This window comes from Drosophila serrata, unplaced genomic scaffold (assembly GCF_035046125.1).
Source record: "Drosophila serrata isolate PLE 108 unplaced genomic scaffold, ASM3504612v1 contig_276, whole genome shotgun sequence".
NCBI classification, from domain to species: Eukaryota; Metazoa; Arthropoda; class Insecta; order Diptera; family Drosophilidae; genus Drosophila; species Drosophila serrata.
In genome coordinates, this window is record NW_028257174.1 from 1,896,811 (window position 1) to 1,912,260 (window position 15,450).

The window sequence follows — 15,450 nt, forward strand, 5'->3', positions numbered from 1 at the left end:
GGTTTTTTCTCTCCCCCAGATTGGAGTGGCAGAAGGGCATCACGGAGGAGGTGCGCTCCTTTTGCGCCCTCATCGATTCCAGTTCCAGTTTTCGGGCCTACCGCCAGGCGCTGGCCGAAACCAATCCGCCCTGCATACCCTACATGTAGGTTCCTATATATTATTAGAGGTTTAAGGTATATTAACATGGTATTTTGCAGTGGCCTGGTCCTTCAAGATCTAACGTTTGTCCATGTGGGCAACCAGGACTATCTGTCCAAGGGCGTTATTAACTTCTCCAAGCGCTGGCAGCAGTACAACATAATTGTCAACATGAAACGTTTTAAGAAATGGTAAGTACCTCAATTTAACTGAACTTTACCAAAGTAATTAATGGATTTTATATAGTGCCTATCCATTTCGACGCAACGAGCGCATAATACGCTTCTTCGATAACTTCAAGGACTTTATGGGCGAGGAGGAGATGTGGCAGATATCAGAGAAGATAAAGCCCAGGGGACGGCGCCCCGTCAACTACTAATTAGTCGAAAAACACCAACTTTATATATACATATATATATTAAAGGATATATACAATATAATATATATATATCTGGAGAGAGAGAGAGCATCACTATCTCCGTCTACATACAAATTATACAAGATATATGTAGCTGCATCCGAAATACATCGTATATAGTATATATACTACTACCTACCTAAGATATATAGGCTCGACGAGTTGCGACCTCAGCTAACTCGGCTAACTACTCCCCCACCAAGTAACAACTAATCCTGGAGAACCACCATCACCACCACCACCACCACCACAACCACCAGCAATCCAAGGCCCAGAGATCCTTTTACAGAAGACAGCAAGAGAACACAACGAATTTTTGGGAGCGGGCGAAGAAAAGATAAGATATAACTACTACTATATATGATACGATATACTGTGTGTAGGAATATCTCTCAATGCAGCCAAGTAACCCAGCACAAGGCGAGTTATATAGGCCATATATACCTTATATACCTTGCTCTTCAACCAAATAACTGATAACTGCTAAACTAAACTAAATAACTGTGTGTGTGTTTTTAGCAGGGGCCGTAAATAAGAATAATGAGTTTTTCAAGAAAATCCAGATTAAGGCTTTGGAAAGTTTAATAATTTCACATTTTTGAAGTAAAAATTAATGGTATTCATTTAAAATTTATAAAGAAAAAGGTTATTCCTTTATTTTATTATTTTATTTTTTAACAATTGAATCATTCATTATACTTTTGAATAGCTAAAATTAATTCCTCTACATGCAATTTTAAAATAACTCTTATTCACTGATTTTTATATTCAAACATATATATATATATTAATTACGGTCCCTGGTTTTAAGAGGAAACTAAGCTAAACTAAAAAAAAAAACTAATGAAAATCAAACTCAAAATCGAAAACCCAAGTAGAGGCGGCTATCCAATCAATCAATCAATCAAATCAATCAAAAACTAAAAAAAAAAGAAACATGCAAACCTTCCTTCAATTAAACGAAGCAACTTTTAAAGTTAACCACAAACGAGATATAAATTCAATTTGCTTTTAAATGTAAACAACAAATATTTATGGATAACAAGCGGAGGAGATATATGAGATGACATGGAGAGATGGAGGCTAATTGGGAGAAGGATGGATAACATATATACCCCCTTAAAGAGAGAGTAAAGCTCTCCATACATATACATCAAGTATATATAAAGTGTAAATTAGATACAATGTTAAGAGACCCCAATCCTGTCCAGTCCCATGCCTTTTGAAGGCTGCGAAAAGGCAAAGAGAGGAATTCTCCCCGCATATATATGTATATGGATATATGGATATATATACTAGTATATGAATGTGTCTACCACTCGTGCGTTGGCTTCTGTCCAAGCCTTGATCCCCGATCCATGATCCTTAGTCAAAACACACATGTGAAATGTACAAAACCTAAAGGAAGAAGAATTAACTCGGATTCTTGGCTTAACTTTAGTTTCCTTTTTTTTAATGATAATAATGATAGCCTGTTGTATGTAAGCTTCTGTTTTGTTAATTAAATAATTACTGATTGTATGTACATGTACTGAGGGGGATTATCGAATGTATTCTGCACACACACACACACACCATACAGACACATATGTACACACACCCACAACACCCACATAAACACGCACATAGGAAACAAGACTGTCTCTTAGGATATATATGTATATGTAGTTGTATTTCATTTATCTAAACGAGCTACATATATGGTATGTACTGCTTAAATTACAACAAATTGTTCAAAACGGCAACTAAAACTACACTCACACACACACACACAACACAACAGACTCCCAAAAAGAAACAAAAGATTTAAAAACAAAAAAACAAACAAACATATAGAAGGAAGCCTATATATAGTATATATCCGATATCTGTATGTTTTAGTCATTGCTTTGTATGTGCCTCTATTATCTATTATCGATTTTGGATGTTTATGTATATGGTATTTCCACAACAACAAGAACATCAGTTTTAAATTTTAAATCTACATTTACACTTTTACTAAAAAGAAAAACAAAAACTATGAAGAAACGTGTAATCTAAACAAAGAAAATGAGAAACGGCATGGCGGAGGATATTATTATTACCACATAATATAAATATTTAATACAATGAGAAGGCATTAATTATTTATGTTTTTACTAAGCTAACGAACCTAAGTAACGAATAAATTATTCGTTTTTCTTTCTATATTCTTTTTTTTTTGTGTGTCTCCCGTTTAATTAAATTAAATACTTTTTGTATATGTATGTATGCTTACACCTAACTGATTAGTTTATAAAATGTACTTTCGTTTCCCCCAAGAGCCCCCAAGAAAAAGAAAAAACATAAGTAGAGCAATTTTCAATTGTAAATGTATTTGTAACTAAATGTTATGCGTGTAATTCGTAAGAATGAAAATAGCTACACAATCAATGTATTTTTCCTTTAAACCACAAAAGTCTTTTTAATGGGATCGGAGCAGGTATATATATACATATACATATGTATATATCGAAAGGTAAAGCTGAATAGCTCAAACAGGTCGCCAGGCCAGGCAATAATGGGGTTTGTGTATTACAGCTTAAAATTAGATATACAACAACAACAACAGCAATTCTTTTACAACAGCAATATACAATTTACAACAACAAAAAAACACGAATTTAATAATTAAACTGCAAAATTAGAATCGAATTTATCAGTTAACCGCCACATTTGAATTTGAATTTAAATTGTCGGTCAGTTGCCGCCATGTAAGTAAACCGATAAACTTAAATTCAAATTTAACAACTTTTAACAACAACAAGAATTTACAGCAACAAAAGACAAAAAGTATGTTAATTTACCTGCAAAATTTAAATTCAAATACACTCAGTACCCGCCCTATCAGTTAACCGACAAATTTGTATTTGAATTTGTTCAGTTGCCGCCAACCTGTTGTTCTTAATAAGTAGTTTTTGTTGTTGTTGCTGCAGCTGCTGCTGCTGTTGTTGTTGTTTTTGTTGTTGTTATTGTTATTGTTGTTGTTGTTGTTGTTGTTGTTGTTGTTGTTGTTGTTGTTGTTGTTGTTGTTGTTGTTGTTCATGTTCATGTTGTTGTTGTTGTACATACTGTGTAAATCGTGCGGTTGTGTGTTGCAAAGCAAAGCCTTCGATGAGCTCGGTGTCGCTTAAAATTCAACCTGATATACCAGGCGAACAGAAGGCAGCAGCAAGCAAATTTAATTTTCTGCAAATTCATTTTTCACCCTAGAAGTATGCTACACCGTGCCCCCAAAAGCATGCAATGCCAAAAATATGCAAAAGTATGCAATTGAATAAAATGTGTAGCATACTTCTAGGGTGCGGTATAGCATGCTTTTAGGGTGAAAAATGATTTTGCAGAAAATTAAATTTGCTTGCTGCTGCCTTCTGTTCGCCTGGTATTTCAGGTTGAATTTTAAGCGACACCGAGCTCATCGAAGGCTTGGCTTGGCAACACACAACCGCACGATTTCACAGTATGTACAACACACAACCGCACGATTTGCACAGTATGTACAACAACAACAACATCCCACATTACAACAACAACAACAACAACAACAACAACAACAACTACAACAACTACAACAACAACAACAAAAACAACAACAACAAAAACAACACAACAAGAACAGCAGCAGCAAGAACAACATTAGCAACAACAACAAGAAGAGCAGCAGCAGCATTGAATTAGTTTAATATTTGAAGAGGAAACCCAACAACACCGTTTTTTTCTGTAGGAATAATGAAATAAAATAAATACCAATACATTAACTTGTTTTTATTTTTGTTTATCGATCTGACCATTCATTTCTATTGTTTCGTAATTTCTATTTATTTGATTGATTCAATATCTTACGGCTAAACGTTAACATAATTGCAAACGAAAGGTGCCTCGGCTTTGGAGGTATGTATAAGTGTGTGTATATTTTCGTTAATCAACTAATCAGCAATTCCAGGTTAAACAATAATACAAAAAAAATATGTGTGTGCTGTGACTCGTACATCCTTTTGTTTTCAAAATTCTAACAAAGGGAAAGGAACCCGTATACGAATAAATGAAGCCAAAGGCAAACAAAACAAATAAAAAAATATGACAGCTACTGCTGTGCGCGATAACAATTAAGAAATAAGAAATAAATGTACATATATATATGTAAGATGTGATTTTTTGTGAGTTTCGTGATTTAAATGCTATAATTTCCAAATGTGGTTGGTCTCTGGACGCGATCCAGGCATCGAAACCGTATCGTAATCATTACAAATCCTTGCTTATTGTGGCTACACACAGATACGTATAGAAATGTTGGGTCAGAGGAGACATGTCCTGTGTGTCCTTTGATCCTCCGACCCTCTGTGGGGGGAGCGAATGGAACGCAGGGTGACGGGAGGTGACTTATGGTCTAACTACGTACAATATGTATACTCCTATTGTCGTTACAAACATTTACAGCTTATATCTTAGACGCAAAACGCACATCGAAGTTTATATAGCCCGATAATTCTTATGTCTATATAATAGTTCATGCTGGGACAGGGTCGGATGGGCCAGGGGGGATATGCTACGAGAGAGGGGGGTATACATATAATTGGGAAACTCATATACATTGATTAAGTATGCTGCAAGTATGTGAACCGCAGTCTCTATCGTTGCCACAAAATGCATTGCAATTTGTGATCTTGGTCGATTGATAGCTGGCTAAACATATCTATTTGTGTACATATAGTTCCTGTAAATGGTTCTTCGGGTTTCTAAAGGGGGGGCGAGGGAGGCTTTTTGGGGTATGTATTCTCTTTGAGGCACTTGTGGCTTGGCTAACGACGTTGCTTGGCAAACTTAAAAAAGAAAAAAGGGAAACTTTAATACAATTTTTTGCAAATGGGGGAGAAGAGGAGTATTGGAGGAGATGGTGGCACTCAGTGTGTTTGTGTGTGTGTATATATATTATATAATATATATATATCGTATATATAGACATGTTTTTTAAGCTCTTCTCTAACTCTCATGTTGTTTTCTGCTAACGACTATCAGTACTTTACCCTGCACAAAATAACATCTACATATATTGTATACTTTACTATTTGAATATGCTATAGATATTATTTTTCTTTTGATTTTCTCTTTTAAATGCCTTAAATGTGTGTCGGCTTGCAAAAAAAAGTTACAATTTTGTAAAGATTTAAAATAAATTTAAACTATTTGCACATGCATTTACTGCCATTAAACACACTGTAACAAATGTCTATACCTCGTCTCTTTCCATTTCATGGCTCGCTTCTCTTTCAATCTTATGACTAGATACACTTTCTCCAACATTTCCTCCTCGTTTACTATAAAATTCTTAAGAATCTAGATCTAAATTGTATGCTTGAAAAACACATACACACACACACACACACGCACTGGGGGGGGAGGGTATGTCCAGGTGAGGGTTAATAATTTGATAGTCTCTGCCCTTCTCTGATTTCGTGTAAAATCTATGGAAAAACATTCAGGAGGTGATAAAACTAATAAAGCTAACCTCGGTAAAGCCGAAATTTTAATATCCTTGCAGTTTGTTTCTATGATAGCTATAACATATAGTCGAGCGAAATTGAACAAATAACTAGGCAACTAAATGATTGCAAAGGTGTATACAATAGCAAGATAAATATTAATATAAACTATTTTTATATAATAAAAATTCAGACTTTAAAGTCGTAAAATGAATTATTTGAAAACTTTCAATGCTTAACAACGGACTGACAAAACTGCAAGGACTTGGAAACGAAGGCGAGAACCTCAAACAATAATTAACTACAAGCAAACACTAATCATAGACGTAAAAATAGGTAATAAAAATTTGTAAACTGTGAAACATTTGGCAGTCGAAGGAGAGATGGGCTCCGATTTCGATATTTCATGCATACTCTCTACTTTCTATCTATATATGCGACTCTACATTTATATATGGCGATCGTTCCTGCTGCTGTGGTGATGCTGTGTGTGTGTATGTGTGATGTCTGTGTGGATTGGTGGGGGTACTTCATCTGTAGGGAGTAGGAGGAGCAATCCTGGAATAATTTAGAGTTTCGAGGTGTCGTCGGCAGCTGCCATCAATGGCGTTTCTGATTCCAGATCCGATGAACCAGCAGCAGTCGCTGCCTCTGTGGGCGAGGCATTTGTGCTGGGCGACTGGGATTGGGCGTGGTACTTACAGGAGGCTGTAAGGCAGCGACAGCCAGAGATAGACCGGTGCTCCGCTCGCCAGAACTTCTCTCCATAATCGTAACTATAAATTAATTAATTTAAAAGTTGAATTTTATTTATTTGACTGCCACTTACCATATTTCCTCTCCGGCATCAATGTCGCGGCAGGCAAAGAAGGCAATCTTGGGAAAACGATAGTCCTGGTGCTCGTAGAACACACGAACGGCCAGGACATTTGGTTCGCATGAGTGATTGAAGAAGCGCGTCACATTGCCATAGTAATTGGCATCAATGCAGTGCCCATTGTCCAGGTCAAAGTAGTAGCTGTCGTCGGTCCTACGATCCGCCTCCGGGGCGGTGAGAATCTCGCCCGTATAGCTGGCCACAAATGTGCCCTTGGGGACATTAGCCAAAGCTCTGACGCCCCAGCCCTTGGCCTGTTCCTCACACTCCACAATCTGAAGCGGCGTTCGCATGCCGTTCTGCACAACGCGATTCTTGCAAGAAAGCTAAATAAATGGAAACAAGATATGGTTAGGCTATAGATTTCTGCTCTCTCCCAAAAAGATAGCTAACTCACCTGGTTACATCCACAGACATCGTTGCACTCGAAAATCACTGCCGGATCATCATAGTTAAAGTCTGCTGTCAGCCGGCTCTCGGCGGTGTACCAGTTCTGCGAGGAGGCTCCGTTGCACTGGCAGCGATCGCTACTGCAGCTATCCGGACACGAACAGATGCGCATCTGGGAGACCCGTCGATCGATCTGCACTGAATTCTGCTGGATGATGCACTGTGTGACATAGCGAAAGTCCGGCCATAGCAGGGAATCCGCCTCATCCTCGCTTTCGGACATGGCTAGCTCATTGCGCACCGCCTGAATGGGACGCGCTTCGCGTCCATTTGAGGCATCTGCGCACACGACGAGGGTGCGCAGGCCCAGGGGTCGAAAGCTACGCATCTGCATGTTGAAACCCACGGTGCGGCCGCACTCTGACTCCTCGTTGGGTATGCAGTCAAAGGGCAGCTGCTCGGCCTTGTTCTTGATCATCAGGTCGGCCCCATTGGCAATCAGGGCTATGCACATTCGTGTTACCTCATGGCGGCAGGCAATGTGGCTGGACAGGTGGATTGTTAGTGGAAGAGTTCCTAGTTTCAGCTTTAAATACTCACAGCGGTGTGTCACCCTCCACGTTCTGGACATTGCAATCGGCTCCTGCCTGCAGCAGCACCGTAATCGTGTCCAGGCCATCGTTGTGTAGCGTGGACCAGTGGAGCACCGTGTTGTTGTCATTGTCGCAGATATTCGGATCAGCATCCTGGTTGAGGAGGAAGCTACAAAAATAATAGATCTTTAAATTTGAGCTCATTTTTGTGACAAAAGAAACCCACCTAACAATGTCCGTGTGTCCCAGTTCCGCTGCCCACACCATGGCCGTCCAGCCGCCCTCGTCCTGCGCATCGATGAAGCTCAGAAAGCTGGTGATATTCCGCGAGGCCCGATAACTCTCCACAATTAGCTGCGTGGCCTCCACGTTGCCCAGCTTGGCGGCTATATGCAGGCAGGTCTTACCATCGGGTCCCTAATCAAAAAGAGTATGAATTATATATAGGCCTGCGAGGAGAGTGGTGGAGAACCCACCTTAATAGCCACATCGGCACCGCATTGCAGGAAAAGATTCAGCATGTCGCACTTCTCGTTCATCACCGCACACATCAGCGCCGTCCTTAGCTCGCTATCCACAATATTAACAAAGTCCTGGGAGCTGGCTCCCTTGCAGAGCAGCAGGTAGGCCATCTGGAGGGTGCCCGAATGGGCCACTAGATGCAGGCATGTGCCGTTCAGGTACTCCCGAATGGGGGTCAGCACATTGAAGTCGGCAGCTGTTCAAAAATAATGTATACATAAGCATATATTGACAAAACATGTAGCGCGCTCGAAAATATCGGCGAATCTTACCCAGAATCTCAGCGACTCGCTCTAGATCATCGTTCTGCACGGCATAGAACATATCCCGGGAGGTGAACTCCGTTGTCACGCGTCCACTGGCCGAAACCACATGACCCCGAAGCACTACATTCATCACGGAGTCGGGTATCAGCTGGGCAAAGTTGATTGTGTTGAGAGCCTGACCGGAGGAGTTAGAGCTGCCCTTGCCTCCTCCACGTGTTCCATTTGTTTTCGTTACGGAGCCTGCTCCAGTTGTGGCCACTACGGAGGCGGAGGAGGAGGAGGACGAGGCCTTGCCCTTGGCCTTGGCTCCTGAACTGGTTTTGCCGGTAGAACCAAACTGTGCCAGGTGGGAAGCGGTGGTCAGCTTGGCGGGTTTTCTACGGATTAAATAAAGGATGAAGACTTTTCAGGGAGCGACTAAATAAAGAGATTGAAACTACTCACATCTTGTACTTTTGAGTGGGCAGAAAGACGGGCAGCGTCTGGCACTTCATGGTCACAGTGGAGGTGCGCTCGGGTGTGTCCATTCCGCAATGGGGGCACTTTAGAACCAACATGGGACTGCTAAACTTGGCGCCGCCCTGCTGATGATCTCCACCACGACCCTCATCATACGGCGTGTTCAGGATGAAGCGTTGGGCGCAGTCCGGATGAAAGAAGTGCTGCTGCTTGCACAGCACAAACTTGCCCTGGAAAACAGATGGAAAAGTTAATAAAGAATAGGGAAAAATAAGTAAATAAATGCCTTACTTGGGTGCAAAAGATCCCACATCCCGCACAGCAGTTGTGCGAATGCAGACGCTTCTTGTGCTCGTCGCAGAGGATCATGTAGCTGACCCGCTGACTCGGCCGCAGGAGGTTGTGCACCTCCGCTGAGAGCTCGTTGCAGCAGCCAATCTTCTGCTCGTCAATGTGATCGATGGCACAGCAGTAGGACGAATCGGGGGCATTCCGGGCATAGTACTGCGAACTCTTCTGGCACAGGCACAGGAACTTGGCCAGCTTCGAGGTACTGGGTGAGGCAGCATCTAGGTCAATGGCATCCGCCAGGATCGAGCTGTTCAGCGAATGAAGCTGTGCCGCATCGAGGGTAGAGATCGTGCCACCTGCTGCTGCTGCTGCTGTTGCTACTCCTCCTCCTCCTCGGACACCACCCACTCGCCGCGTTAGCTTCGGCGGCTGCACGGTCAAATTGGTGGATTTGAGAGATTTGAGAGCAGCAGCTGCCGCGGCTGAAGATGTCGTGGGCACCTCCTTGGCGACCGTGTTCCGCACTCGAAGCGTCACACTGGGCTTGCCCACCTGCACCCGGGTGGTGGGCACGAACTCATTGTCCGTATTGGAGCTATCGTTGTCCGAGGCCTCCTCACTGTGATTCCGCTGCAGACCCAGATGCTTCAGGTGTTTCTCCTTCTGCTTGGCCAGCTTCCGCTGCTGCTTCTTGTTCAGCTTCCGCTCCTCGGGCGATCGATTAGCATTGAACCGGCAGGCCTTGATGTCGCTAAGGAATTGCTCCACATCCGGGCACGGTCGCACTTTGCTCTTGGCCAGCTGGGCAGCACCATAGTTCTCAATATCGCGCTGGGACTTGGAGAAGAGTCTCTTCTTGATGGCACTCGTGCCAGCGGGATGTCCTGGTAGACCCTCAAAGTTGCTGCCATCCGATTTGTCGCTCTTCTGCCGGGACGTTGATGAGTTGGAGCCATTGCCTCCGGTTGGAGGAGTCTCAAAATCACCATCCCCGCCTGCTGCCGCTGCAGCGGTTTCCCAGTGCGTCATCCGCTCAATGTGCTTCGTTTCGAACTCACAGCGCAGCTCATCGTTCTCCAGGATCTTGGGCGTGGGCTTGATTCTTCTTTTCGAGCGCTTGGGCAGTTGCACCTCTGCTCCTCCGGGGCCGGCCTTGTTCTTGTTGTTGTTGTTCCCATTGGTCAGAGTGTGCAGCGTGGTGGAGGCGGAAGTTCCTGGCTCCAGTTTCGCACCTGGCTGAATCTTGGCCTTGCGTCCCCGCTTCTTTGGCGGCGTCTTCTCGTCTAGAACGGTGGCTGGAGCCACCAAAACTGAAGTGACCTCCGTCAGCGGTAGTTCTCTCTCGGGCGGCGGTGGTGGCAGCGTCATCTCTGTCTTCACCTCCTCCCACGTGGCTCCATCGGCGGTATGTCGATTCCCCAAGCGTACACTTCGTCGCATCCTTTTGCCATCGCCACTGGGAGCATTCCCCAGATCTGTCAGTTCGTCGTGCTCTGTTTTAACCACCACCACCAGGTCGGTACTCAGCGCTTGATCCAGTGGCTCCTCAGGCAGCTTCCGCTTTCGTCCTGGCTTTCGTTCCACCACCGCAGTTGTTGAATCATCGACGAGCTGCTGCTGTTGCTGTGGCACTTCAACGACGGCATCCATGTCGCCGCCCTCTGGCCTTATCTTTTTGGCACGACCTCGTCCACGTTTGGGCGCAGGTGCTGGCACTTCCTCCAGGGAGGTCGGTGAAGGTTTCTCTGGCTCTTTCTTCACCTCCAGCTCCACGGCAGCGCTATCAGCGATATCCTCCGGCACGGAACCAGGTAACTCCACACTCACATCTATTTTCATCTCCTCCTCGAGGGATTCGGGGGCTTCCACGGGTGGAGGTTCATCCGAGCGCAGAGTGGGAGTGGGAGTTGGCGTCGATGTGGGAGTAGGCGTGTCTGTGGGTCGCGGCGTGCGACGCGAACGACGCGTTCCGCCAGGCGAAACTTGTTCCTGCAAGAGACAGACACTCATTCAATACTGGGACACACAAAGATCTCACAAAAAATCCACTGTTCAGTCAGGTTTTGGGTCGCAAAAGAACAGAAGAACCCAAGAATCCGTCTGCCTGTCCGTTTTGTCGTAAAGGAATGCCCGAGTGTCAGGACTGGGCTGGCTTCGTCGGTTGCCAGGGCAACGGATTCTACCAAACACACGCGGGGCCAGCTGTAGGCCCAAGGAGCAAGGAGCACACGGTGGTTCGGTGGATGGATGATGGCTTCTACCCTTGTAGATGCAATTACCACGAGCCCGAGCCCAACTACTGCTGTTTATCAACTTTTCTCCTGAGTTATGTATGACGGAGCAGTTGGTAAAAGGCCCAGGGAAAGCAAACAGACTTTAAGGGATATATTATTATTATGATTGTAACTTTTAATAGCAAGTGGAGTAGTTTTCTTCTATAGAATATACGCTTTATAATGAATATTTCAGCTAATTAATATTATAACTAAAATAATACCCTTGCAGGAGTATTATAATTTTAGTCAGAAGCTTAAAAGAAAGTGAAGGAGTCGTTTCCGACCCTATAAGTCATATATATTCTTGATCAGCATCAAAAGGCGAATCATTCTAGCTATCTCCGGCAGAAAAAAAAAATTTACCAAAATTTCTCAAAATTTATAAGGGGTTACATCATTAAAATTTGTGAAAAAATTTATCAAAATTAGGAATTATTTAAAATTTTTAATTGAGTATGCAGATTTATAAACCTCGTAAAAACTAACACAGAACAGCTTTCCGAATTAAAATTAATGTTTTTTTTGGCTGAGTTATGAGTTTTTTAAACATTGATTTGTCGAACAAATTGTCATATAAAAATATTATAAAATATCTTATCAAAATATGGTATTCTTACTTTGGTCAGAAGCTTGAAACACTGTGAAGGAGTTGTTTCCGACCCTTTAAGTCATATATATTATTGATCAGCATCAAAAGGCGAATCTTTCTAGCCATCCCCGCACAAAACAAAATTTTTAAATTTTTTCAAAATTTTTATAAGGGTTCCATCGTTACAATTTAAAAAAATTGAAAAAAAAAATTTAATTTTTATAAGTTTTAAATTGAGTATGCAGATTTATTAACATAATAAAAACTAACATAGGAAAGCTTTCCGATTAAAAATTAATGCCTTTTTGGCTGAGTTGTGAGTTTTTTAAACTTTGATCAGTCAAAAAAAAAATGGCCATATAAAAATATTAATAAATATCAAATCAAAAAATACGAATACTTTAAGCTTAGTTATGATCGCTTGAAAGTAAAACCAATATGGAGAGCTCCTCTTGTTATCTGCTCTGTTCTTTTTTCTCCCCACAATTGTTAACTGCAAACAAGGTATTTGTAAGCAGATAAGGAGCGTTACCATACCGCCTTAAAATAACCTATTAATATTATTATTAAGCTCTGCATGTTGACTACACCCATACATAAATCTTTATGCTATTCTCCCAAGTTTCAAGTGTGGTTTATGCACACTTTAAAAACGACTTCCTCACGGATAAAACCTATAAGTTTTTTAGAAAAAATGTGCTATCTGGACTAGAGAGATACTATCACAGAGATTAGATATATATATGTATATATACACGTGTAATTTTGGGAAAGTCGAACTCTAATTAATGATTGAACTGCAAGTGGTTCAAGTTTTAAATTTCTAAAGATTTAAACCAACATGTGTGAAGCTTGAAAGCTCGTCATAGTTTTTTCTTGTTTTATTTTTCTGTCGAGTGACCAATGTTAAAGCTTTTCCCTCGACGGCCATAAAAAAAAAGAAACAAAAAATATATGTACATGAAACATCTGTTGGCTGTTGGGGAGTTAAGCCCAGAATCTAGCTCAAAATGCAGGGCAAAGAGGGGATGGGGGAGAGCAGAAACTAAAGCAAAAACTAAAAAGGGGACTTCCGATAGCGTTAAGCGCGTGAAAGTGAATCAAACAATTGAAACGAATGCACAGAAAACAATAACAAAAACATACGAAATAAAAACGAGGCACAGGAATTTCGAACCTCACACACACACACACATTCGCAATGAGACACACTTGCACACATGTACGTACGTTTTTATCAGCTGCTGCTGCTGCTGCTGCCACTGCCTCCGACAGCGTCGCTGCTGGCTCACTGCTGCTGCTGCTGCTGGTGATGGCAATGTTACTGCTATTATTGTTATTGCTGCTGCCGCTGCTGCTGCTGGTGGCCACATTCGAATCTGTTGCGTCAGCCGGGACGACGACGTCGACGCTGGCAGAATTGACAACAAGTGGAGATGCTGATTTTGATGGCGATTTCGAAGCTGCGTTTGCTTTGGCTTTAGCTTTTGCTGTCTCGTTTGCTTCGTCTTCTTCCTCTTCTTCTTGTCCCAGTGCTGCCGCCTCTTTGGGCTGCTGCTCAGTCTTGATGCCGCTGCTGCTGTCCTCTGCCAACGTCGCTGCATTTGCACTTTTCTCTGCCTGCTCGTTTTCCACCTTTACTGTTATGCTAGCGGTATTTGTATTCTGTGACACCACCTCTTCCGACTCCTCTGCCTGCTTGTAATTGCTCTCTTTTGCACCCTCTTCTTCTCTTTGCTGCTGCTGCTGCTCCACCGCCAACGTTGCCTCCTTTTCCTCTGCGCTGTTCTCTGCATTCTGGCCTTGGAGCTCTGCCGGCGTCGCCGTAGCTACCTCTGCCTCTGCTGCTGCTGCCGCCGCCGATGCTGCTGCTGCTGCTTCCTCTTCCAGCTTCACGGCAGCGGCATCCACAACATCGGCGAGCAGCTCCTTGATATTATCCTCGATTTCCTCGGGCTTCTCCTGAGACCGCTCCTTCTCCTTCTCCTTGTCCCGCTGCTCCTCCTCCTTATGCTTTTTGTCCTTGCAGGCAAACTGATTGTTGGCCAGATTGCGCCACTTGAGAGTTTTGTCCTCGGCCAGGTCCAGGTTCAAGAGGGTGCCGCCCTCCGCCGTGCTCGTGGCACAGTCGCTGTTGAATGTGCTGGACATGCTGTTCATCAGCTCCACATAGTCCGTCATCTTTTCGCCTCAACTTTTTCACTGTTTTCACAACAAAAATAACTGTTTTTCGCACACACACATACACCAAAACGCGCGCACGCACACTCACACAGGACAGGCACAGTTGTCTTTACACACCGTTTTCACCGTGCTTTTCTTGCGGTCCTTCTTTGTTTTTGATTTCTGAATGCTGAAGAAGAATCAATATCCCATCAGTCAGTTTTTCAGCGTTTTTTCGGTCCGAAGAAGCACAGCGCCCATCAATTGGCTCTGGAACACGAACATATAGGCGATAAGATTGCTGCCTCTCTGCCTCGGTCACTGGCGGCAGCGCGCGCAGCAGCAGCGGACTCGTTCGTGGCTGGTCGAATTATTAAATTTTTCGTTCTTCTTTCTGTTCACCGTTATTATCTATTTGGCCGCCATCATTGCCTTAAGATTTTACCGTTTGTCGCGAACATTTTCGTGTGCACGTTGTGGCTCGGGAATGAAAATGAAAACGAAATGGAGCTAGCTCCGCCCCCCCATTTCCCCCGTCCACAACACTTCTCGCCTTGCCTTTTTTATACTCGCTTTGCGCTCACGTAAAAAAAAACAACAAATAAACAACGCCAGCAGCGCGACGGCGACGTCGACTGCGTTTTGGTGGCCACAGTTAACTTTTTTCTTATGTTTCCGTCTTCACTCTTTGTCCCTCTTGTTTTCGACGCTTCGAGTGTTGAGAGTAGCACACGCGACGTGTTTTTCGCACATTCACTAAACAATTTGCGGTCTAACTTAAGTTATTTATTAATAATTAAAAACACTTGGACCTCGTTTGATGACTCTTTCTCTTTCTACAAGAAGCGATTGGCAAATCATCGGAGCAGTATCGATACATCGATGTTTTTGCACTATCGAAGAAGAAGAAACTAGTGTTAATTAACATTTTACATGTTACACGTTTACAGAACCGTTTTACACGATT

General features: G+C 42.9%; 2 protein-coding genes across 14 annotated transcripts in view; one reads left to right on the plus strand and one right to left on the minus strand.

Moving 5' to 3' along the window:
- C3G (C3G guanyl-nucleotide exchange factor) overlaps positions 1 to 2,988 on the plus strand; it is a 55,428-nt gene extending 52,440 nt beyond the window's left edge. For all 12 annotated transcript variants that reach the window (XM_020948071.2, XM_086835418.1, XM_086835419.1 and 9 more), the window contains 3 exons: positions 20 to 145; positions 201 to 332; positions 388 to 2,988. In XM_020948071.2, coding sequence (XP_020803730.2) covers positions 20 to 145; positions 201 to 332; positions 388 to 520 — 391 coding nt within the window. In that variant the 3' untranslated portion in view covers positions 521 to 2,988. The remainder of the gene's footprint in view (positions 1 to 19; positions 146 to 200; positions 333 to 387) is intronic.
- A 1,333-nt stretch (positions 2,989 to 4,321) lies between these two features.
- G9a (histone-lysine N-methyltransferase G9a) lies at positions 4,322 to 15,372 on the minus strand. 2 transcript variants are annotated; one of them, XM_086835417.1, is made up of 10 exons: positions 13,551 to 15,372; positions 9,456 to 11,444; positions 9,150 to 9,394; positions 8,712 to 9,082; positions 8,394 to 8,635; positions 8,144 to 8,334; positions 7,925 to 8,086; positions 7,332 to 7,869; positions 6,887 to 7,260; positions 4,322 to 6,833 (listed from the first exon to the last, which is right to left on the minus strand). In XM_086835417.1, the coding sequence occupies exons 1-10, from the start codon at positions 14,499 to 14,501 to the stop codon at positions 6,626 to 6,628; spliced, it is 5,271 nt and encodes a 1,756-aa protein (XP_086691543.1). In that variant the 5' UTR covers positions 14,502 to 15,372; the 3' UTR covers positions 4,322 to 6,625. The 2 variants fall into 2 exon arrangements, with proteins under 2 accessions (XP_086691543.1, XP_086691542.1); XM_086835416.1 differs by having other exon boundaries at positions 7,925 to 8,334.
- Positions 15,373 to 15,450: the final 78 nt, after the last annotated feature.